Source organism: Arachis ipaensis, chromosome B05 (assembly GCF_000816755.2).
Source record: "Arachis ipaensis cultivar K30076 chromosome B05, Araip1.1, whole genome shotgun sequence".
In the NCBI taxonomy this organism is placed as follows: Eukaryota; Viridiplantae; Streptophyta; class Magnoliopsida; order Fabales; family Fabaceae; genus Arachis; species Arachis ipaensis.
Window position 1 is genome coordinate 149,599 of NC_029789.2, and position 24,354 is coordinate 173,952.

At 31.8% G+C, this 24,354-nt stretch overlaps 2 protein-coding genes across 2 annotated transcripts in view; both read left to right on the top strand.

The window, feature by feature from the left end:
* Positions 1-742, top strand: part of LOC107641599 (esterase AGAP003155) — a 2,561-nt gene extending 1,819 nt beyond the window's left edge. Inside the window, exons 5-6 of the mRNA XM_016345082.2 lie at positions 200-301; positions 593-742. Of these exons, the coding sequence (XP_016200568.1) occupies positions 200-301; positions 593-693 (203 nt within the window). The 3' untranslated portion in view covers positions 694-742. The remainder of the gene's footprint in view (positions 1-199; positions 302-592) is intronic.
* Positions 5,139-8,923, top strand: LOC107642263 (GLABRA2 expression modulator). Its single transcript, XM_021122703.1, has 5 exons — positions 5,139-5,193; positions 5,285-5,698; positions 5,788-5,889; positions 6,590-6,861; positions 8,449-8,923. Exons 2-5 carry the CDS (start codon positions 5,398-5,400, stop codon positions 8,635-8,637), a joined length of 864 nt encoding a protein of 287 aa, XP_020978362.1. The 5' UTR covers positions 5,139-5,193; positions 5,285-5,397; the 3' UTR covers positions 8,638-8,923.

A 24,354-nucleotide genomic window follows, 5' to 3' on the forward strand; every position in this document is an offset into this window, starting at 1 on the left:
TGAGTAATATATTAGATGCAATAAAATATATAAAATTATAGATATAAAATTAAATAAAATAATTTTCAGTTATTGTCTCTTTAATATTACGTTTTACTATTATTAGATGATACACATTGAATAAAAAAAGGGTGTATTAAGACATGTTGATATCTATTATTCCACTAGTATTATTAATAACAAGATATGTTTTGTGAAGGGGAATGGGATTTCCAGAAACCAGAGAGCATAGCTTTGCTTCAAGCATTTAGAGACCCTATTGTCATTCGTCATCCAAGAGGCCACACAATCCCCAAACTTGGTTAGTTTTAGTATCATTTTTTTAATGACTACTAATAATTATAATGACCGTGATTGTAATTTATTCTATACATTCATGGATTGATAGAGTTATATAAAAAAATGGAAACATTTTTGTTTATAACAACAAAAATAAAACTAAACTAGTTTTAAAGTTATCCAACTTAAAAAAAATTCTTAAATAATTAATAACATTAGCAGGTGTCTTTTATCTTTAAACACTGGTTAGTCAAATTCTTATTTATATATTATATTTATTTATTTGGATCCGATGGTTGTTGTTTATTTGCAGATGATAAGAGTCTTGAAATTATGGTAGGTTTCATTGAGAATATTAAGAAGATTCCTATGGTAGTGAGGGACCGTCGCGTTGGCCCCTTGTCACTTCTCTGAAACTTGGACAATATCTGTAGAAACTATTATTATAAATTTATTATAACCACTCATTTTTTTTTTATCAAAGGTAGTTATGTCATTTATTTCATTACTGAAAATTGGTCCAATTTGATAAGGACAATATTGGAAGTTCAAATTTTAATAAATGCAAATAAACATAAGAAAAGAATAAGAACGGGAAAGTGAAGTTTTCAGAGAGTTGTTCTGATATAGTGTATCAACAATGTTAATAAAAAAAAATGCATGTATATGTAGTTATGTACATCTTTGCACGTGGATAAAATAATTGCGTTATCTTTGATATGAACGTATGTAATAATAATAATAATAATAATAATTGTGAAAAACTCGCTGGTTAAAAGTCATAAATATTGTTGATGTAATTAACTGAGTTAAGTTAAGACAAAGTATATCCGTCGTATTTATATTTCGGTCTATCATTATAATACATGCTACTGTATTGTATATAGTTTATCAATCAATCAATGAAAATATAAATTATAAAATAAAATAAAAAAAAACATAGAATATTGTCAGTGATAGCCCATTTTCTTCATACTGATGCATCTCCTTAGCTATCGATTACATACAGTGAATGCTTTTTTCTTTTGGAATTACAGTCAATGCTCTTATTTTGACAAAAGCCTAATGAATGAGGCCCAATATACGGATAGCCCAATATAAGGGTCCAATTATACAACACTTGAAGCTTTAAAGTTGGAATTCTCCCACTACAGGGGAGTCCTCTGAGCTTGCTCTTCTCCGGAAAGGAGTCACAAATCTCTTAAAACAAGTGGATACACTAGAATATACTCCATAAGGTGACTTAGAAAGGCAGAGCATTGTCCTGATCCGAGAAAAAGCACAAAAGAAAAAATAGTTAGAGAAAACAATGTTTGGCTTGGAGTCCATTAAAGGTATCTCCATAAAAATTCAAAAACAAACAAATCAACACTACATGGAAGAGTGTCTGAACTTGGTGGGCAAATTTATATGCAACAAAGAGATGAACTTAAAAGCTTGCAAGAATGCCATCAGTGGCATATGGGAAAATCCAAAAGGATTCGCCATTTCAGAGGTAGGAAGAAACACCTTGTTATTTAGCTTTCGAGAACATCAGAAGAGGCAAACAGATTCTCAATGGGGGCCCCTGATGCATAAAGGGGCAACTTTTGAACCTGTAGGAGTGGTTAGAAGGTGAGTCCATACTTAAAGTTAAGCATGATTTTATGGAGTTTTGGGTACAGATGCATGGATTACCCCTAGAGCTAATAGAGAAAGAAACAACAAAAATAATAGGAGATATGATGGGTATGGTTAGTGAAGTAGAAGATCCAAAGAGGAACAATACTTTGTTGAGAACATTTTTGAAAAGGAAAAGTATGAGGAGCCAATGGAATATTTATACAATGTGTACAATGGAAGTTTAGAGAGTATTAGATATATAATTATTAGTGTTACCTTTTCTCATTAGCTGAAACTTTTGGGATGAGTGGTATCATGCATAGTATTAAAGCGCTAGATCCGAAATGTCAAAAGTTCGAGTCTTAGTAAACCCCAAAATCAGTTTAAGTTTTTGGGAAGATGTTTATTATCGCTAATACTCGGATGGTTATTCTAGATAGTATGGGAGATGTTCATTTTGTAACTCAATAGCCCATTGCGTCCCATTGTACACATTGTACAAATAGTCCATTGTCTCCCTAGCGAAATCCGACTGAAAATAAGAGTAGCGCTTGACAAAGTTGAACCACTACCTACTGGATTTTGGTTAGAAAGGGAGAAGCTGCCCAAAGCTTGGATTTATTTCAGATATGAACGGTTCCAAGACTGCTTTTGTCTAAACTATGGCGGATTGGGACATAGGAGTAAAGATTGCAAGGAGGAGATGGCAGTGGCGGTGTGGGACCCGAAAAAATTACGGTACACTAAGGGCTAGCGGTTTCACAGGCCAGAAGTATTGGACAATCTAGTTGGAGAACTTCAAAAGAAAGCAGTCAGGAGGAGATGGGAGAGGAGTTGGAGGCGCGTGAAAAACAACAAGAGGATAAGGGGAGTGAGGATCGACAGAGGACGGAGGAGATTGGAGTAGGTAGGAAAAGAAAAGGAAAAATTCTGACTGAAGAAGAGAGTGAAAAAATCAGGGAAGTCAATAGAAACGTGGAGCTGCAAAATTGGAGAGAGAATGACAAAGGAGACAATATTCCCAAAAATCAGGGAGAAGAAGAGAGTAAGGAAGCACAAAATTCAAGGGTGATTGAAGAATTAGGGTATCAGTCTCAGAGTATGGAACAAATGATAAGTGGGAGTGTAAATTGAGATATTAGTGCCCAACAAGAACTAGGCCTTAACAACACATCAGAGGTCCAAAAGAAACAGCAAATAAGAGAATGGGTCAATACAAATGCTCAAGAGAATTGGATAAGAAGGTGTGGGAATCAGAATAATCAGGAAAGTCCAATAAAAGAAGGAAGGTACGAGAGACACAGCCAAAATGGGGAGCCAAATTTTAATATGCAAGAGTCCAATGCAAAGATATCAGAGTATCACACCAATGGAGAAACACTCAAGCATATATGGGAATGCAATAGAGAGGGTGAAATTAGGAGCTCAAGAAAGGACAGCAGCCTTGGAAGCAACAAAGAGAAGTCAAGGAGGAGTAACAACATGAAAATTAAGATCCCCAAACCCATAGAAACTATGAGCTGGCATTGCAGGTATAGAGACTAAGGATAGCAGAAGAAAAAGCGAATTATTAGTAAAGAAAGACTGGTGAACAACAATAACGATAGAGAGCTGTACTACGTGGAGCTGTTAGCGATGATGATGGAGAAGAGGAAAAAAAAGTTGCTGAAAAAGAAGAAATGACAGGCTGGAAAATTGAGCTGATGCTAAATATGGAAAGAGGGTTACACCTAAAGAGAAAGAGAAAAAGCAAATAAATGCTCTTAATCACCAATGAACATGGAGATGGGAATCACATAAATGAAGGGGATCAAGCATTAAAGAGGCTGAAAATACAAAATGAGGAGAACAAAGTAAGGGTAACTTTGTGAGAAAAAATCGTTGAATCACAGACTGTTGAGAATAACATGGCTGAAGAGGCGGGCCTTAACATGGCCCAACCTCAACCATGACTATTCTAAGTTGGAATTGTCGAGGTTTAGCAGCCACCTCGACGATTTCTGAACTTTTGGGCCTGTGTAAAATGATAAAATCTGATGTTATTTTTCTTATGGAAACTAGAACTAAGCTAGATAAATTCAATAGGATAAAAAGAATATTTTATTTTGGTAACTCATTTTGTGTTGAATCCCGGGGGTTGTTTAGTGGCCTCTGTTTATTTTGGAATACTAATATAAATATTAAAATTTATAGCTGGTGTGATAATTATATTAGAGCAATTATGCATGATAGAAAGGAAAAAGAATGAATTGTAACCTTTATATATGGTAATTCTACTTTTAAAAACAGGAGAAAATTCTGGATGGAGCTTTCAAATGTGAACTTAAACAAAGGAGAACCGCAATTGTATTGAAAATTTTCATGATATTATATCTCACGATGAAAAAGAAGGATTACAACCCAAGCATAAAATTGAAATAGAAGAATTTAGGAGGTTTATCGACAAGAACAACTTAATGGATATTGAGCTGAAAGCGAGTAAATATAAATGGTTTAGCAATCCAAGAAGAGGAATAATAATAAGGGAGAGACTTGACAGAGCATTAGTAACTTGGAAATAAAGAGAGATCTTTTCAAATGCGAAGCTCATCTCCCACCCGTCAATTAGTTCAGATCATTGCCCAATAGTGCTTGAATGTGAGCCTAAAGGAAGAAGTAGATTCAACTTCGAAGCTTATTGGATGGATCATCAAGATTTTGATGATGTGGTAGAAAATAGTTGGAGGACTGATGAACATATAAGTGGTGAATGAAAAAAGTTTATTAGAAAAAGAGATAATTGCAGGAGAGAGTTGCAAAAGTGGAATAGGAACACTTTTAGAAGAGCAGACAAGGCAATTACAAATTTAAAGAAAAAGTTAAAAGAGTTGCAAGCAGAGAGGTTAGGAAAAGAACAACAATAGCAAGTGAAATCAATTAAGAAAAAAATAGGCCAGTTATAGAAGCAAGAAGAGAAGTTTTGGGAACAAAGATCAATGCTAAAATGGGGGGATAAAAACACGTCTTTCTTTTATGCGACAACAATTTAGATGAGGGATAGGAATAGAGTCAAGAGAAGATGACTATAGCAACTATGATAATAAAAGAAGGAGAAAAGAAAAAAATAAGATCAAATCAAATATAGAGAAAAAAGTAAGAAGAATAGAAGAAAAAAGATGACGAAGAAGACGATTTTATTAATCTTTCACCAAAATCCAAAACTCATGTTTTAAGTTCTAAAAGGTATGATTTCTTGTAACATTTTAATTAAATGAAATTACAATCATGTCCTTCTCAAATCCCGGTTTGCAACTTACAAGTTCCAGTTTTCAAGTAGAAGCTTCTCTCTGTTAAAAAAAAAAAAAAATTAGAAGCTTCTTATTAGTTCTTTCTGTTTTACTTTTCTTTTGTTTTTGCTTTTCAGCAAAAGAGACACCCGTACTTCTTTACCAATTCAACACACAACGAAGGCGTTCAAATCCAAAATCAACACGCGCCGGCTCACGCGCTACCCTTCAATCCCCAGGCTCCGCTAAGATGGAACAAACCACGCTGGAACAAGACCGACGACCTGATCCGAAGGATCCACCAGCTCACTCCCTGAACGGAAACGCGAAGAGCTCCGAGGAGGCCACCGCAGAAAAGCCACCGGTTTCGTCGGGATCGGAATCGATGCGGTCGACGGAGGGATCTGTTGAGCACGCAGCTTCTCCGGGAAGCGTCAAGAAGTCGGTGCGGTGGAGTCCTGACTTGGTGACCGAATCAACCTTCGTGTCGAGTCCCGAGGAATCTCGTTCCAATCCCTACTTTTCTTCATCTTCTTCGTTCAACGTCACGGGTGAGTGACTGTGCCAGCTGCTTCTAGAATTTTCGGTGCCTCTATCTCCTTGAACAATGTTTCTGAATGTTATACATGTATATTTTCAGATAAGGTGGAAACCGTTAGGAATGTGCTTGGCAGGTGGAGAAGGAAGGTGGGAGAAGCTTCCCGTAAGGCTGAGACTCTTGCCGGAAACACTTGGCAGCACTGTACGTGTGTTTTTTTTTCTCCTTTTTCTTTTTAATTCGTGTTTTGTTAGTTGTTTTTATTTCCAAGGAATAGGGTTAGTTGATTCTATAGGATGAAACATGGAATTTGAGCGACCTGTTGTGAGAATTTGGAACCATCATGAAGAAATTTAGGTATATTGTGGAAATTTTACTCTGTTTTACATGTCACTATGGAGAACGGTAGGAACTAATATTACAGTGTTGTAGAATCAAGTATGATCATGGTAACGATTGTGAGCCTGCATCCAAAGTGAAATACTGAGGTGTTTTTAGGTTCCCAGCGGTGCATTGTTGGATTAAGTTCCTCTAAAGTGAGAAAGTGAAAGTTTAATCACCCTTGAATCTAGGTAGTGGGGCTCACGATGATAAAGGTTACAAATTCAATTGTGATTAACCTCTTATTTTATCACTTTAGACTCTTTAGAGAATCTTTTTCCGCAGCTGTCATATAAGTGTGCCATACCCATTTGCTTAGGTGGTGTTTTCTTGCTGATGTATAACTTCTACATGTTTTCCTATTTTCATGAGTGACCATAGTGTCTGTTGAGTTTTTCTGTATTAATGGTCACTGTAGTTAGTGGATTGTCTGTCTCTGTTGTTTTTGTCCCTATTATCATTCTTGATGACATTGAATCTCCAGCATAACATGACTGGCCTCTTTCAATTATGTCGTGATCAGTAAAAACAAACCCAAGTTTCACTGAAGCTGCTGTGGGACGAATTGCCCAGGGAACAAAGGTACTTGCAGAAGGTGGTTACGAGAAAATTTTCCTACGTACTTTTGACACAGTTCCAGGGGAACATCTTCAAAATTCTTTTGCATGTTATCTATCCACATCAGCCGGACCAGTAATGGGAATTTTGTATATATCCACTGCAAAACTTGCTTATTGTAGTGACAATCCTCTTTCCTATAAATCCGACAATCAAACAGAATGGAGCTATTATAAGGTACCTATTAAATAAAGAAATAAATATTTGAAAAATAAACCATTTTTTTCAATCTGTCTGGGTGACTTGTGTATTTGTTATTGAAAGCAGCTATATCTATTTATATTGGACTTATCTAAAGGTATTAGCCACAATGAATGCAAATTCCAGATAATGGTGATTTTTGGAACTTAGGAGGCTCATTAAAATCAATGACTAACCTTGCATATGCAGCTATTCTGGTTCTGGGAAAATAAGAAGAGTTTTTTCTTTGGTGGGGAGAGACTAAGAGTTGTCTTTTGAGGTGTCATTTGCACCAAAATTTAATTACCCTGTGTTGTGCTGCTCAAAGACTCACTGATTTGAACTTTTCAACAACTGCTTGCAGGAATAAGGTTGTGTTTAACTTTCAACTGTTTGTTCATTCCGCCAAGTGGCAGTCTTTTGTACTGGTCTGATTTTGAATTTAGTGGCAAGTTTAAAATTTGTTTAATTAAATAAGCTATCCATGGAAATGTGAGCCATGGAACAATGACAACTTTACTTCCTTGTGACTTGGTGGCTGGTGGTCATGGGTTCAAGTTCCCACTGGACAGGAAATATCAAATCTGATTTCAAGTTTGAGACTTTAAGCCCAAGTATCTGTTGATTAAAACTTGAGCTCAAGTCTCAGCTTGATCCTGGCTATGCTTTCAAATTACTTATACAATGATATAATTATTTTATGACGATCAAATTGTTATACAAACAAAAATGTTTAAGTAAATGTGATGTAACAAATAATAAACGGAACATATTTATTTAAACGGAACATATTTGATCTAGGACACTGTTGAATACATATATCAATTAATATGGAAGAATCAATATTCTTCATATGTTTCATAGTGAAGGGATTCCAGGAAGATTGTTTCTGCATTTTCTAATGTTTGATGATGTAATGGTTGATAAAAGATATCCCCAAGTGTCTGAAATTGAATGCCTTCATTATTAAGTATTAACCTAGTGCCCTATATTAGCATGTGTTTGGGACTCGGGTATTATGGGGTGCCCAAAGTCTTAGATTGAGTAGTATGGGATGTTTGATGTTATATTTAAGAATAGTTCTTCTCCTTTAATAGCTAGTTTTTAGGGTGTGGTTTCCCACTTATTTTAGATACTTAACAATGGTATAGATTGAGGAGTATGGGATGCTTGATCTTGTATTTAAGAAGAATAGTTCTCCTTTAACAGCTAGCTTTTAGGGTGAGGTTTCCAACTCTCTTTAGATATTTAACAATAGTATTAGAGCCTCGCTTGCCAGCGTCATGGAGCGGGATACCTATAGACTGGATTAAGGTAAATACTGATAGCTGGTGGCAAAGTGGCTAGTGTCGATAGAGTGAAGTGGCCATGGATGTTAGCTCTCCAAAGGCGGTGTATTGTTAGGGACTTGGGTATTATGCGATGCCCAAAGTCCCTAAGTGATTGAGAAGTGAAGTGACAAAATAAGAAATCTATGTAATTTTCATTTTTTTTTTTTTTTTTGCTGTTAAATTTGATTGATCTTAAATCATTTTCTCGCCATTTGTTCATTCTTTTTTTATTGATTTGTTGTAATATCTGTAGGTAGTCATCCCATTACATCAGCTAAAAGCGGTTAATCCTTCGGCAAGCCGAGTCAATCCCTCTGAAAAGTACATCCAGGTGATTTCTGCTGACAATCATGAATTTTGGTATATGGGCTTCTTAAACTATGAAGGTGCTGTTGAATGCTTGCAAAACTTGTTTGAAGCCAGCAGATTGCAATCTGAATAATGGTCTGTCTGTAATATTTAGACTTTCATTCACATTACATGTGCATGTTGTTACAAGAGTAATAGGTTGGTGGATTCTTTTTTCTTTTATTTTTTTTTCTTTTTGTGTAGCTGTTGATAAATGCATTTGGCACCATTCAAAGTTTTGCCAATTTTGTTGATGTTATTGTTAACTAAACCACAGGTTTTGTGTCTGGATGAGTGGATCATTTAAGGGGATCGATCCGTTAGAGTAGTTTAGATAACTATTTTACAATTTTATTTATTATTTTATGGAATTCTAATCAGTATGTGTCAATGTAATTTCCCTTATCCCCCCCTTGGAAAAAAAAGAAGAAAACCCTCTCGTATTCGGGCCTTGTTATTGCTTATCATCATTATAGGATGCATAGCATAACTCTTCGAACTAGGATGTTAAGCATAGTTGTAGGCCTTTTACCTAGTTGCACCAGGGTTTAGATCTTAGAAATGGAATATAGAACCCTTTCTAGTGTGTAGTAAGTCTCTGTAGTGCAAGACAAAAAAATACACCTTAATAAAATTAGGAGACATTCTTATATATTGATTAAATACTTACCTAAAATATATGGTTTAATATATTTCCCTACTCATAAGAAGAGTAGTGTAGAATTCTACACATTTTTAATCATTCAGACAATCGTATTTTAGTTTCTTAGGTAGCGTTTGAAAGAGAGATCGAAATTGAAGGATAGAGATTGAAATAAATCTTAGTATTATATTTAGTGTAAAGTGGGAGACAGAGACTGAAATAAAAATGAAATTTTAATTTAATTTATACAAAATATAAAGTTAGAATTAATTAATTGAAATAGGGATATTTTAGGTATAAAATGTTATTAAAATTTTAGTCTCTGTTTCTAAAAATTTCAGTTTTTTGTGTCCTCATTTTTTGAAAGTACTGAAATACTAGAATTTTAAGAACAGAGACTGAAATTTTATTTCTAGTCTCTAGACCAACAAATATGATACTGAGTCTCAGTCTCTTAGTCTCCGTCCTAGTACTTCAAAACAAATGCTACCTTAGTTTTTCAAACGATGAATTTTTTTTTGTTGTCTAAAAAGAAAAAAACAGAAACAAAGAAAGAAAAAGACTAGCTCAAAGAGCAAAACACACTAGATTAAACTACACTCTCTTTCATCAGAAGTTCTAATTCTTCTCGAGGCTTGATCCAGATAACATAACTCATGTCACTCTTAGCGCCAGTTTTCGTCATCCAATCAGCAGTGCTATTTCCCTCTCTTCGGATATGATGAAACTGAATATTCCAATTCCTAACTAAAAGCTCCTGCATCTTGACTACAATGGCATTATCACTATGTGAGTTATGACTATTAATATTACTCAAAACTAGATATCCAACTAGGGAATCTGTTTCACAGATAATATACCTGCAACCTGCTTCCCAAGCCAAATTAAGCCTCTGCCACGCCGCCAACAACTTCTAGCGTGTTATGTGCTAAAAGGAGAGAGCGTTGGGATAGCTTAACACCCACCCAGCTACCTTTGTCATCCCTCAAGACACAACCAAACCCAGCCAATTGAGCATCTCGGAATACACTTGCATCATAGTTTACTTTGTGGGTATGTTTGGGGCAGGCTCCCACTTGAATCTCCCATTTATAGTAGTGATGACGGATCTGTTGTTCTCCAAGAACATTAACTCATAACTCAAGACTTCTAGCAAGCATCGCTACCTTCTTCTTCGGCCAAAGCTCTTCAGGATTAAAAACATCTTGGCACCGATGTCGCCAAATCCACCAAATACCAGCGGCCGTAAGCCATTTTCTCCTTAGTATACTCCATCTAAACCCAGATAAGAAGTCAATCAATTCATTATTGTCAAGAAGAGAGGGATCAAGAATGTTTCAAACAACTTTAGCTTTTTCATAGTCTTGAAAGCAGTGGAGGATCGATTCCAGTTGACTCTTGAATCGATGACAAGAATTGCTGATAGAGAGGTTATGGTTGTATCCTATAGTGTACGGACACTGACACGGATACGACACGTAGGGGTGGCAAACGAACCTAAACTCGTCGAGTCGGCCTGCGTAACCCGCTAAAAAATGCGGGTTGTGTTGGAAAATTGGGATCGCTAAATAGCAGAAGCCCATCTAACCCGCACCGCTTAAACCGCGGATTTCGGCAGGGCAGGGCAGGCTTTCCCGCCGGGCTTAGTATTTTTTTGGTAAGGGGTATTTTTATAATTTTTTTTTTGCCAAAACCTAACTTCCCCCAACCCAACTTACAAGAGAATGAAGATGAAAATTGAGTGTTTTGGATTATGTTTATTTTGTTTTAGAGACAATATTTATAATTATGTTTTGGATAAAAACTTTGTTTATAATTATGTTTATTAGATATTTATAATTACAAAGACTTTAATGTTTGTGAATATAAAAATTATAATTTGTTTATACTTCAAAATGTGTCCGATACGCGGACACAACAACTCAACAGAATGTCTATGTTTTATAGGTTGTATCTAAACACCTCCGTCGAGAATTGAAATCAAATAAATAAGTAAAAATGAAATATTAATCCAAATGATAGGATTAAATGAAAGAATTTTTTCCAGGACTTCTACTATATTCTAAACTTAAAATGAAACTTTTTGCTTGTTTTTTAGATAGATAACACTCACTTAAATCCCAATTGGGAAGTGAGGAAGAGATGAATTACAAGGTTAACAATCAGAAACCAAAACTATTGAGACAGCAGCTCGGATAAACTTGTAATGAGATTTCCTATATACAAGTTGATGCCCATTTTTATATTGAGTGGTAATATTGATAACTTACTAAATGATACCTCACCTTTAAGAAATGGTAAAAGTTCTGTTACACACAAAACCAGCTTATTTTGGACCATCAGTCCATTCCTTCCCTTCCTATCACTCATCTGTCAATTTAACAGCTATGAACCAATCTTAGTTATGTAAACAGCAAATGCCCTAATCTTTGTTCCTCAAGGTATGCTTTGACATTATAGCCCGTGATCATCTTTAGGAAAATGCTAAATAGTTAGATTTTTTTTATTTGGATTTATCTGTCACAATGAATTGATGGGACATATTTGTTGACCTTTCATTGGATGTAGTTGGTAACACTTTATTTCATTCGATATAATTATATATTTTTATATTTTGTCAAAAAATTTCATAAGTTTTCTTGACACTGTAACATTACTTCTCACCTATATTACCAAAGTTTCTTCATGATATGCTATGATACAGTAAGATAAATTATGAGGCCCAATTTTCAAATTGTTGCAGTTGATTAATGGGAGATTTCTTTGTGTCAATGATTTTTTATCTAAATTGTCTAAAAATAAAGATAGAAGATGATGGAACACCTCTTTTTATTTTTGAATTCTCTGTATAAAATTTATGCACCGAAAAACACTTTGATTAATCATGTTCCTTGATTATTTTTCCTCAGTGAAGGAATCTTTTTTGCCCACTCTTGTTATCAGTGAGTAGATTCTCTAGACCAAAAAAGAGTCATCAGAAAATTGAATGAAAGCCATTGTCCTCTAATGTTATAGATAGGTCTTGTCATGCAGCTATGTTCTGACATGTGCATAATGGATAACAGAGTGGCACTTCTCAACAAAAGTAAACACAAAACATTTCTTAATTTCCAAGACCCTAGTTATCATATCATAATTATCAACCTTCCTTAAACCATGTCCAATAACTTTGAAAGTGCTCTTGTTGATGCACCATGCACCATTAACTATTAATGAACCTAAATAATTAATAGTAGTTCATAATGTCAAAAAGATGTTTAATTAAGAGAGAGACATTCACTAATTAAAAAGAACCCCTCCAAAAGTTTCTCCTAGTGGGACAGGTATGAATCATTACAAGCTTCTACTAAGTACTAACCAATTCTTTTTCTTTTTTCTTCTTTTTGTTCCCCAAAATTTATTCTCCTCTCCTACACACTTGGCTGAAGCTTCTAAGTCCAAATCTTTTTGCTTAAATTATGAATAATGTTGGTGATCCTTATGGCAAGAGATTATTAGTCTCTTTACGAAGTATTCCTTCATATCCCCGTAGATTATCATTTTTTTTTTCTATTAAAAAAATTAGGTCAGTCTATAACTTAAAGTAAAAGTGTGAAACGAAAAAAAAAATAAAGAAAAGGTAATCTCTCAAATTCAGTACAATTCAAATTGCAATTTTAAAAAAAAAAAAAAAGGAGAGAGAAGCATTTACATTTGATATTGATTGTATCTTGATTCTTGAATAAAATTGTAACTCTGTCTACGTTATATTAAGCTTTTAGCATAGTCGTCCATTTTCATGACATAGACCAAATAAGGGATAATGTTATTGTTTCTTGAAAAAGAAACATGTTATATACATATAAAACCAACTATGGTATTACATTCTAGCTCTCAAATTGGTTTAATGCTGTAGTCGGCCCAAAAATATCTTTTTTAAGATCACTACAAAAGACTTAATCTAGATTATATTCACACGAAAATTCTGTGTATATCTCATACGAATCTANCCTAAATCGTTATATCTCTTGGACTATTATTAATTTGAGTGTCAAATTTTCTTACAGGTACCTCACCGATCGGTTCGAGAAGCATTATCCAAAAGTCTCTATTTCCCTCATTTAAATTCATCCAGGTAAATCTTCACTAAACAATATTAATAGTTTAAACAATTTACGATTGAATACTTTAACATTGTTTGATTCATGTTGTTAATCTTATATAATGGTTAGCACTTAATTGTTGTTGTTATATTTAGCAATTTTTTTGTGTGTTTATATCTTGAACAAAATCATCCTAGCAAAAAATATCTTTTGATTTTGATCATGTAAAATTCAAAACTTTTTTAGGATAAACTTGTTATATCAACACTTAATAGAATAAACTAACAATTGAGATTGAAATAGACAATTAAATTTTATAGGAATAGGCTAAGAAAAAGAGAGAACATTTTACACGATGACTATCAAAAACTTATTTTAAAAATATTTTTTATTTTCTTTGAGAAAAATAAATGTGCGGAAAAATTAGATATAGGCCGGTGTTTAGGGCCTGTCAGAGCCACTAAAACTTAATAGCAATTTATGACCTCTGCAAGTTGAATGATATTTGGGTCATGGCCTATAATACTGGTGGACCATAATCTACTACTATATGGCTTTTGATTAATTCACAGGCCCGCAATGTATCTATCTATCTATATGCTTTGAAGAAAAAATGAACGGTTAATTTCATTAAACACTCTTCTCTGACAATGCAGGAAGGTGGGGTATGGCGGCAGGTGCATTATCCCATTTTTTGTTTTTTGTTTTTAGAATCTAAGTAAGTGCTTTGCACTAATCATCTTTTAGATTGCCATGATTATTGAGCATGTAATGTCTTAATCAAAGTATCAAATTAACTGTGTATAAAGCAGGTTTAGATGACCCACTTATATTTATATCATTTCATTTGCACGCGGGAATGTCATTTCTTAAGATCTCACACTCTACACCAATTTCATTTCATCTTTTAAGTGAAATTAAATTAAAGCTGCTATATATATAGCCTAATAAATTAAAAAGTGAACTCAAAGCAAACATTTTTTTCTTTTTTTTAGGAAGCATGCAATGTTAAAATGTTAACTATTTTAGGTTATGTTCATCTGCACCCAATGATCATAATAATTGTTTTGGAAAAATATGATTATTAGCTTGAAGTAATTACAATGTAGTAAAATAATCAGTGGATAGATGATCAATTTTATGAGAAGCCAAAGCTTAATTTATATTTTTACGTAAAGGAATAAGGAATGGTTACTTCCTAATCATGTTGCTATAGATTAGGATTTAACCATTTTTTGGTAAATAATATGTGTCTCCGCATCAAATTAAAAGAGTTTTCATCTTTTTGTGCACATAAAAATTGTCAAAATCAAATAAAAGTGACAGCATAATATTCTTTTTCATTATTTTTAAGATCGCCTATTATTTTACACTAGTGACAATTGATATGACAATATCCTCATTATTTTAGACAAAATTAACTTTAAATCCAAAAATCGTAAAAATATATTATACTATTGAAAAAATTTTAAGTGTATCGAAAATACCGGTGTTCCAGTTATTTTAACCGTTGATTTTAATTAATATATATTATATATATTTTTTATAATTCAGATCAATGGTTAAAACAACTAGAACACCGGTGTTTCCGATACACTTGAAACTCTTCCTATCAACTTTATTGTTAGCAGTGTCGGTGAAGATGGTACCCTTGAATAGAACTAATAATTAAGTATAAATAGAGTTTTAAAGTTTTGATTTCTGAGGCTGTGTTTGTTTATAGACATAGAATACAGAGACACAAAATTACGTTTGACAGATGAGACATAGATAGAGATATTATGTCCAGAGTCACTGAATTAGTGTATTTTGTGTCTATTCTGATAAGAAGGACATAGAGATACTAACAAGAAACATAACTTATTTTTTTATTATTATTTTTGTTAATTTTTTATAATTATGTTTTTTTATTATTATATTTTTCTTCTCAAATTTTTTAATGAAAAAAATAGAATAAATTAGACTTGTATAATTTGTTCTTGTTTATCACTAAACAAAATACAAAAATATTAATTTTTGTGTTTCTGCCTTTTATATTTTGTTATTAGTATCTTGTCTTATCATATTCTTAGAACCATCAGAAATTTGCTATTCAACCTAAAATAATAATTCAATAGATGTTGGTTGAAGAAGATCAGACAATCATAAGAGTCGATCTCTCTTAATCAGGCTCACGAATTTAGATATACTTCTATTCTCAGATGTTTCTTTTTTAATGATTTAGAATGGATAATTTTGAGATTAAAGAATCCAAAAATTTCAATAAATGATATCAAATATATATGTATAATTCAATAGATATTTTTTTACTCATTGTTTACTCATGAAGGTTTTTTAAGAATGGTTAAAGAGAAATGGAGGGTTTTAGGAGAGATAGACTTCACAGATAAATTGAAGGCTTTGATAGTTCCTCTGGAAAGATGGCATGACACAAGAACCATTTTGGTGACATGGATAACAAAATTCTGAAGTTTGAGAATGAGATAAAGAAGGTAAATGACATAGTAAGCAGTGGAGCATATGATAAAGCAGTGGAGGCAAGAAAAAAGGCGTTGGTGACTTGTTGTGAGCGATGGTATGTCAGAAAAGAGTTGTACTAAAAACAGATGTCACGATCGCGGCATGTGAAGGATATGGACAAAAATACCAGATATTTCCACCAAATAGCTTCTTCAAGGAGGAGGAATAACAGAATTGATGCTCTGGTTATTAATGGAAGATTGGTTAAAAACTCAGCTAGAATAAAGATCGCTATCCGAGAATCTTATAAGCAATTGTATCATCAAGAGAAATCTCCTAGGGTGGGATTCAGGGATGGGCTGGTGGCTAGGATATCTGAAGAGGATTCTGTGGCGTTAGAGGTATTGTCGTTAGTTGAGGAGATTAGAGAGGCAGTATGAGACTGTGAGTCATCTAAAACACTAGGTAGTGATGGGTACAACATAAACTTTATAAAGAATTGTTAGGATGAGATTGGGACTGAGTTTACAGCTACTGTGACTGCTTTCTTTCAGGTAGCCAGATTACCTAAAGACTCTAATATCACATGGGTTGCGTTGGCTCCTAAGTTCAATGGGGCCAAGAAAATCAAAGACCTTCACCCGATTAGCATGGTTGGTTGTGTGTGTATAAGGTGATTTCGAAGGTGCTAGTTAGGAGGATGAGAGCAGTGATGCTAGAGTTGGTTAGAGAGACTCAGAATGCGTTTGTCAAGGGTCGCAAAATACATGACGGGGCACTTATTGCGTGTGAAATTGTGCATTGGCTCAATTTAAGGAAAAAGGAGGCGGCAATCATCAAGTTAGATTTTCAGAAGGCTTATGATAGAGTCAAGTGGAGCTTTGTGGACATCGTGTTGCAGAAGATGGGATTTGGTCGAAGATGGAGGGAGTGGGTAATGAAGTGTGTCGACACTTTTTCTATGTCTGTATTGGTAAATGGTTCACCGACGAAGCCATTTATGATGGAAACGGGTTTGAGACAAGGTGATCTACTATCCCCCTTTTTATTTGTGCTTGTGGTTGATGTCCTACATAGAATGGTCGGAGAGGCAATTAGAAATGGTCATATATCCCCTTTGTTGGTTGGGAGAGACAATATAAAATTGTCGCATTTTCGGTTCGCAGATGACACTATCTTGTTTTGTCCACTAGAGGAGGAGACTATCAAGAACTACAAGAGACTCCTACGTTGCTTTGAGTTGATGTCGGGGTTAAGCATCAATTTTGACAAATCTAGTTTAATCTCAATCAATTGTGACCAATAGTGGGTGAGGCGTATGTGCAGATTGTTAGAATGCAAGGAAGCTACTCTGCCAATCAGATGCCTTGAAATTTCTCTAGGAGCTAATCCAAGGTTGATCAAGACTTGAAAATCAATAATAGACAAGGTGAAGGAGAAACTCAGCTTATGGAAGTCGAAGGTTCTCAACAAAGCGGGAAAGTTGGTGCTTATCAAAGCTATTTTAAACAGCTTGCCGATATATTATTTAAACTTATATAAGATGCTGAAGGCTGTTGCTGAAAAGTTGATTTCATTACAGAGAAAATTCTTGTGGAGTAAAGTGGATGGTAGAAATGGCTTAGCTTTGGTTAGATGGGAAGTGGTTCAGGCGCCGAAAAAGCTAGGTGTCAGAGATGCAATGGTTCGCAATACAACGCTTTTGTTTAAATGGTGGTGGAGGTTCTCAAAGGAGTAATGTCCATTGTGAAAAAAAGGTAGTATGCTCTTATAATAATGTCAATCCTAACGAGCTACTATCCACCCAGACATTGCCTACTAAAGGAGGCCCTTGGAAGGATATATGTCAGTTACAGTTCCAGGAGCAACATGTAAGAGAGAAAATGATAAATGGGTTATCCATGGAGGTTGGGAATGGAGAAGAACGCGATTTGGGAGGATGTCTGGCTATACTGTGGTCCGCTAAAGCATAGGTTTCCAAGGCTTTTCTCGGTTTCAATCCAAAAAAGATGTGTCATTAGGGTCTATGAGTTCTGGGACGGGTTAGAATGGATTCAGAACTTCCAATGGAGGCGTGAGCTATTCCAATGGGAGTTGGAACTTGTGAATCAGTTACATGACACTCTGAGACTAGTTAAACTAGCGGCTAACAGAGAGGATATGATTATGTGAAAGTTTGATAAACAAGGTATTTTTTCTACTAACTCATTTGTGCAGGTGTTGCAGGAGGATATGCTCCCGGAGAACCTAACAAGTTATAGTTTCATCAAGTCTATTTGGAAAGGCTTAATTCCGCCAAGAGTGGAGCTATTTATTTGGTTTGTCTTGATAGGTAAGATGAATACAAAAGAAATATTGTGTCGGTTTGGGATAGTTAGTCATGAGAATAATATGTGTGCTCTATGTAATAAGGATGTTGAAAATATTTATCAATTGTTTCTTGAGTGTGAATTTACTTGGCGGATCTAGTGCGCATGGTTAACTCATTTTGATAGGAAGTGGTCCTTTCCTGGTACTGTGAAGGAATATTTTTAAAGTTGGACAGGTATAACTATGAGAAAAGAGGAGCAGAAGAAATGACTAATTTGCTTATTTGCGATTGTGTGAAACGTCTGGATGAAAAGGAATATGAGACTTTTTCGGAATGAAGGAAAATGTATAGAAGATATTATTAACACGTCTTTTTATAGTTATGAGGAGTGAAGACAAAAATTTTTTTTTTTGTTGTTAATGACAATATCAAAAATGACAACGAGATATATTTCTGCTTTGTAAGGTGCTACTTAATTGCTGGTTGTGTTAGCTTATGTTTTATGTTGAACTCATTTATTTGAAAAAAAAATGGATCATTAAGAAAAATAAATTTAATTCAATTGTTAAGACAATATCAAATTTTGTTGTGGTTAATGATGAAATTCCAAGTCGGTTATCTTAAATGTGTGGTTATAAACTTATAATTTTTTCTTTTGCCCAATTGAAATTAGATATTCGAAACCTGCAGTAACATAAAGTTTCTTATGCGTTGAATCATCTCTCTCTCTTTATTTTGTTCTTTTGGATTTGCATGGATTCAATTTATTATGTTAAATCAATCACAAAAGACATACATTGGATTTCATATATATCTAAAAGAAGTTATTGTTCCTAAGGTTTGAAAAGAATAATTTTTTATTCATATCTTCATGATTTAGTTTCTTCCTTTTGTTTAAACCGTTGTTTGTAGCATAAATGTTTCTCGTAAATATGAGTATATATATAGTACAATATGAATATTAATTCATAATTAAGCTAGCGTTATATATATTTATTTTGTTTGAAATTTGATTCATAGTTCATTGTGAATTTAATTTTGTTACACAATAAAATTAATAACTCTTCGTATGTAATACTAGTATTTAATTTTTATCCATAATAATATTACTGAAATATAAATTTTTTAAAATTACGGTCCACTTTATTCTGACAGTATAGATTATACATGGCAAAAAAGATTTATAAAATCAAATTACTTTTACAAAAAAAAATTATAAGTTAATAAAAGTTTATGACTAAAAAGACCAAGATACTGTAGATAAAAAATTAAATAATAAGATTTTTAGTTATTATTTTTATATGAAAAAGTCAATTTTAATATTTTAATTTTAATTTTAATGCAATTAATTTATATATTTTGATTGTCAAATTCGTAATTAGTCATTGATATTGATAATGATATATAAAATAGATAAAGTAATTGAAAGAATGAGAGAAATAGAGAAAGGAAGAAGGAGGAGGAAGAACTCTTTAATTTTGGAGGAAAATATTTGATTTCAATTGCAATGATACAGGGAGTGATATGTGACACATTTTGGTTGTAAAATTAGTAAGGAGGAGAAAAATATTTAATTTTAATTAGAATGAGAGAGTGATATATGACACATTTTAATTGTAAAATTAGTAAAAAGAAGAGTAAAATTCCTTAATTTTGGAAGAAAAATTTTGATTTTAATCACAATAAAAAAGTGACATGTGACATATTTTAATTATAAAATTAGAGATATATAATAGATAGATATAATAGATATATGTATAATTAAAACGGTCGCATAATGTCTTTGCTTTAAAATTATATGTGGCAATGTTAATTTTTTTTAATAGAATTTATTTTGGAATTTAATAAACAAAATTATCATCCTTTGCTACATGGATTTAGACTTTGCATTAATATTAAACAATTCCTCTCTTTTATGCATAAAGTCTTAGTAGAAAAATTGTTCAAATTGCATAAGTCTTATTATGATAATGTATAAAATTTCAAGACTCATAGACACTATATTTAAAATAAGGGTTACTGCTCTAAAGAAATTTTTTTAAGAAACTTGATTTTTATAAGTCATACATGAAAATATAAGTGAATATGTTCCATAAATATTCTTTTTTATTTCAAAATTAAATACACTAAAATTATAACTTTAATGACATATTCATGCATTTAGTTTTTATCTTTTTTTTTAAAGTTAATTTAACGTCCGTAAGCTATCAAGTTACAACTAACAAAAGAAAAAAAATATCCCCATTGTATAATACGAGAGAAAAAATTAAATTTAAAAAAAGATAAAAGTACTTACTCGACAAATATCCTTTAAGCATATGGATTTAGAAAGTAATAAAGATTGCAAATAAGATGATAATCCTTTAATTCTAAGAGAGATAAGTATAAACTCATTAGGTGCTTTAAAAAAGTTATAAAATTTAAAGTGCATGAGATTTTTTATACTTTAACAGTAATATAATGAATACTGAACCTATACATTTATAATTATTGTGTATATTATTAGTATCTTTGGCAGATATTTGAGTAAGTTAAAAATAAATTTTTAAATGGTAGTCAAGCAAATTTTATTACAACAAAAAATATTACATTTTCAAATATATAAAGTCAGAAAATAAAATTAGAGATCATTTGGTATTCAGATTTTAATTTTGTTGGATGTCAAGCCAATTTTAATCCGTTACATGTATATTCGTACGTTCATTGAAAGAGTTTTTTAAAAAGGTGTTGAGAAGATACTTATTACTTTTTACACTAAAATACTTGAATATACAAATATCTTTTGAAGATATCCAATTTTGTGACTATAAATACTTCTCACATATTGTATGTGAAAATAGATTTGAAAGACCATTTGAGTTATTTTATCGTAATGTATTAGTACTTTAGTAGTCTAATATTTTATATTGTTAAATAAAAGAGTTAAGAGTGTTTAAGTGTCTTTTGAGTATATTAGCACAAACTCCATAAATACATGTATATCTATCTAGTAAGAAATAAACATCCAAGATTTTTCGCATGGATCGGATATACTATTCAAGTGGGTGTCATATCATTTTATGATATATTATTTTAATAGGAGTGTGCATTTAGATGCTCATATGATTTAGACAAATTTATGATATCAATATTTCTGCAGAAATAAAATATTCATTTTTGTTTTCACTTTGACTTATGATTTCATAATGTTTATTAAAATTGGACCAATAGAAAATAGACATGCATAAAATTATTTTCGTGTGTAATTTTCGAATTACTCATCTAAATTTGATCTATGTCGTTAAGTATATTAGTATGGTGATCATCGTAGTTTAGTTACAAATCTAATGTGATAAAAACTATAGTAATTCTATAACTGATATATGAGACAGATCAAATTGTTAAAATAATCAGAAAAATAACATTTAGATATGTACATAAAATTTATCATATATGATTATATATATAGTCCAAATAAAAGATTATTAGAAAATTATAATTTTTAATTTATTTATAGATAATACATATATTAATTATATTGAAAATTAAATTATTTCATATTAAATTATTTATATAACGCTGATCATTGTTGTCAAACTCGTGAGTATATTTTTACTCTATTATATATTTTTTTTCTCTTTCTATTTTTACTCTACCTTTTTCTTGTATTCTTGTTCTCTGCTCTCATCTTCTATTTCACCAATTTCGTAAGTGCCACTTCGGAGATGGAGCCATCAAACTTGTTGCACTTCCAATTCACGGCTGCCAGAAGTGGGTTGGAGAAAGGAGATTTCTCCTTCCATTTTGTGTGCATAAAAAATGAGTTGGGATTCAATTTTATTTCCTGGGACCTTCCACAAGTTAACTCTATACATTTTAGTACTCATTTCCTTTCAATGTGTATTTCAAAAATTAATTATTTTTAAATATTTATTTAAATAAAAAAACCCAAAAAAATACCAGACGTACATTTTTAGGTAAGCCATGAATAATGCTAAGACCAAAAATAAAAAGAAGAAAGGGTTTGGGGATCATTCAGAAAAGTCAAAGAAATATAGGAGAAATATATATAATCAGTCTCAACGATTTTCGGTGGTTACCATGTACTAATAATTAATTGTATGGAAAATATTCTGGCCAATTCCCTTTTATATATGATATGATATCATTGATTTAACTTTAATTCATACTTTATATAGAATATAATATATTATTTCACTGATCTTCCTTCTTTTTTTTTTTCGGTTTTTCTATCATTGTCATAAGGAGGGAGCGAATATATAAGCATGTTTTCTACTATATCATCTTATGAAGAACACAGTAGTAGCATAGTGTGTTATCATTATTACTTATTTCTTTTGTTATGAAAAAGCATAGTGTTTTTATATTAATACACAACAGTGGCAATAACCATATCTTGAACCAATTTATTTGGCATTATCTTACACTATTAAGTTAAATCATTGCTTCCTCTTCTTAATTAATTGATTCTCAATCAAGATTGCTTCATTGTCAATCATATACATACAATGCAAGTTCCTTAGTAAGAGAATGTCGGTGGGCTTGATCTACTATGTGGAGTTAACTTTTTAGGTCATTATACGTCTTAGCCTTGGTTAATTAATTTATGTCTAAACTTGCTATCATCATTTCTGGGCCCTTCATTATATTATATTATATTTTCCTATCTATGCACCTTTGAGTGTAACCTAGTATATGTTCTCAGTACCTCTTAATTTGTTTATATAATGTGGTTCATATTCTTCTATGTGAAATTGTTTAAATTAAACAAAATAAGAGATGTAGGTGCCAATTGCCAACAATGACAACCTTTATTTTACACTTTTTTTTCCCGTTTCTTTCTCTCCCTGTCTGGGGGTTGCTCGTCACATCATCTATCTATCATTGTAATTTCATTGCACGTAAAACATTTTTTAGCATCTATCTACCGTATATCATGGTCTGATATGTTTAGATATACATGTGCTTTTATTTAATGGTTTAAATTATTGGATAAAAATTTTATGATGTGGTATTAGAATAAATTTCAAAAATAATTTATATATATACACACTTTGAATAACATGCACTTTTTTTTGTATTTCTTTTAAATATGACGTTGTTGCGCTTGCGCACTATTCTAAAAATTTTTTGTTGAATTACTCATTGAGTAAAAAATTATTAATTTATTATACCATTGCTTATTCATTATATTTGTTATGAGTCACAAAATATGAAAAAATATGTTTTGCACAAATCATTAAATAAACATATATTTTGAATAAAATATAAAAAAATATGTTTTGCACAAATGATTAAATTAAACATGATATCTATAAAGATTTTGAATAAATATGCATTTTGAATAAAATAAACATTCTTTTAACATGTTCAAAATCTATATTTATTTGTCTATATATACAGTGTTTACAAATTTGTGGATAATAGTGAGTGTAAACTATAAAAAAATATTGGCTGATTTGTACAAAATATATTTATCATATTTATTTTCGTTTAAAGTCAACATTATATCCCAATAATTCAGTGTTCATAGATAATTAGTTAGACATCTTATGTATATTTATTATCAATACGGTAGAGGACAGGTATAGCTAGAGATCGTAATTTTTAACTATTAAATCAAATTAGAACTTCACAATTAATTTTTGTTTTTTAAGGTATTTAAATTATTAACAATGAACGAATCTAAATCAATTTTCAAACAAATAGTTCAACGGATTGCCTCATATTAAAAAGAAAATATAAAGGAATCTTTAGTGAATATGAAACTTATAATACAAATATAATACCTTGTGTGTTTGGTTTGAGTTTTCATTCACCAAATACTTTTGTTAAAAATATAATTATTTATGTTATGTCATTTTATCAGCTTAAATTTTTGAAAAAAATAATATTATGATAATATATCAGAATTTTATGTCCAAAAAATTTAAAATTAGATCTTTACTGAATTCCAAAAATAAAAAAAATACATAAGACAAATAAAAGAAAAAAAAATAGTTATACAAAAATCAAACAAATTCAAAAAAAAATTTATTTAAAAAAAAGTGTTAGAAATATTCATGTTATCATCTTTTATCTGCTTAAACTTAAAAAAAATGGTATCATGATAAGTTTTGTAATGTTTTTGAAGTTGCGAAATTGTCTTTGGGTGTTTATTCCAAAGGTAAAATGATTTTTGGATCAAAAGTCGTTAAATCAAAGCAAGAATATCAACACATTTCGTTTCTAAAAGTTAATTGTTTTTTGTATAACTTAAAAAATAATAAATATCTAAATAAAATATAATAAAATATTTTTATTTTTAAATTAGTA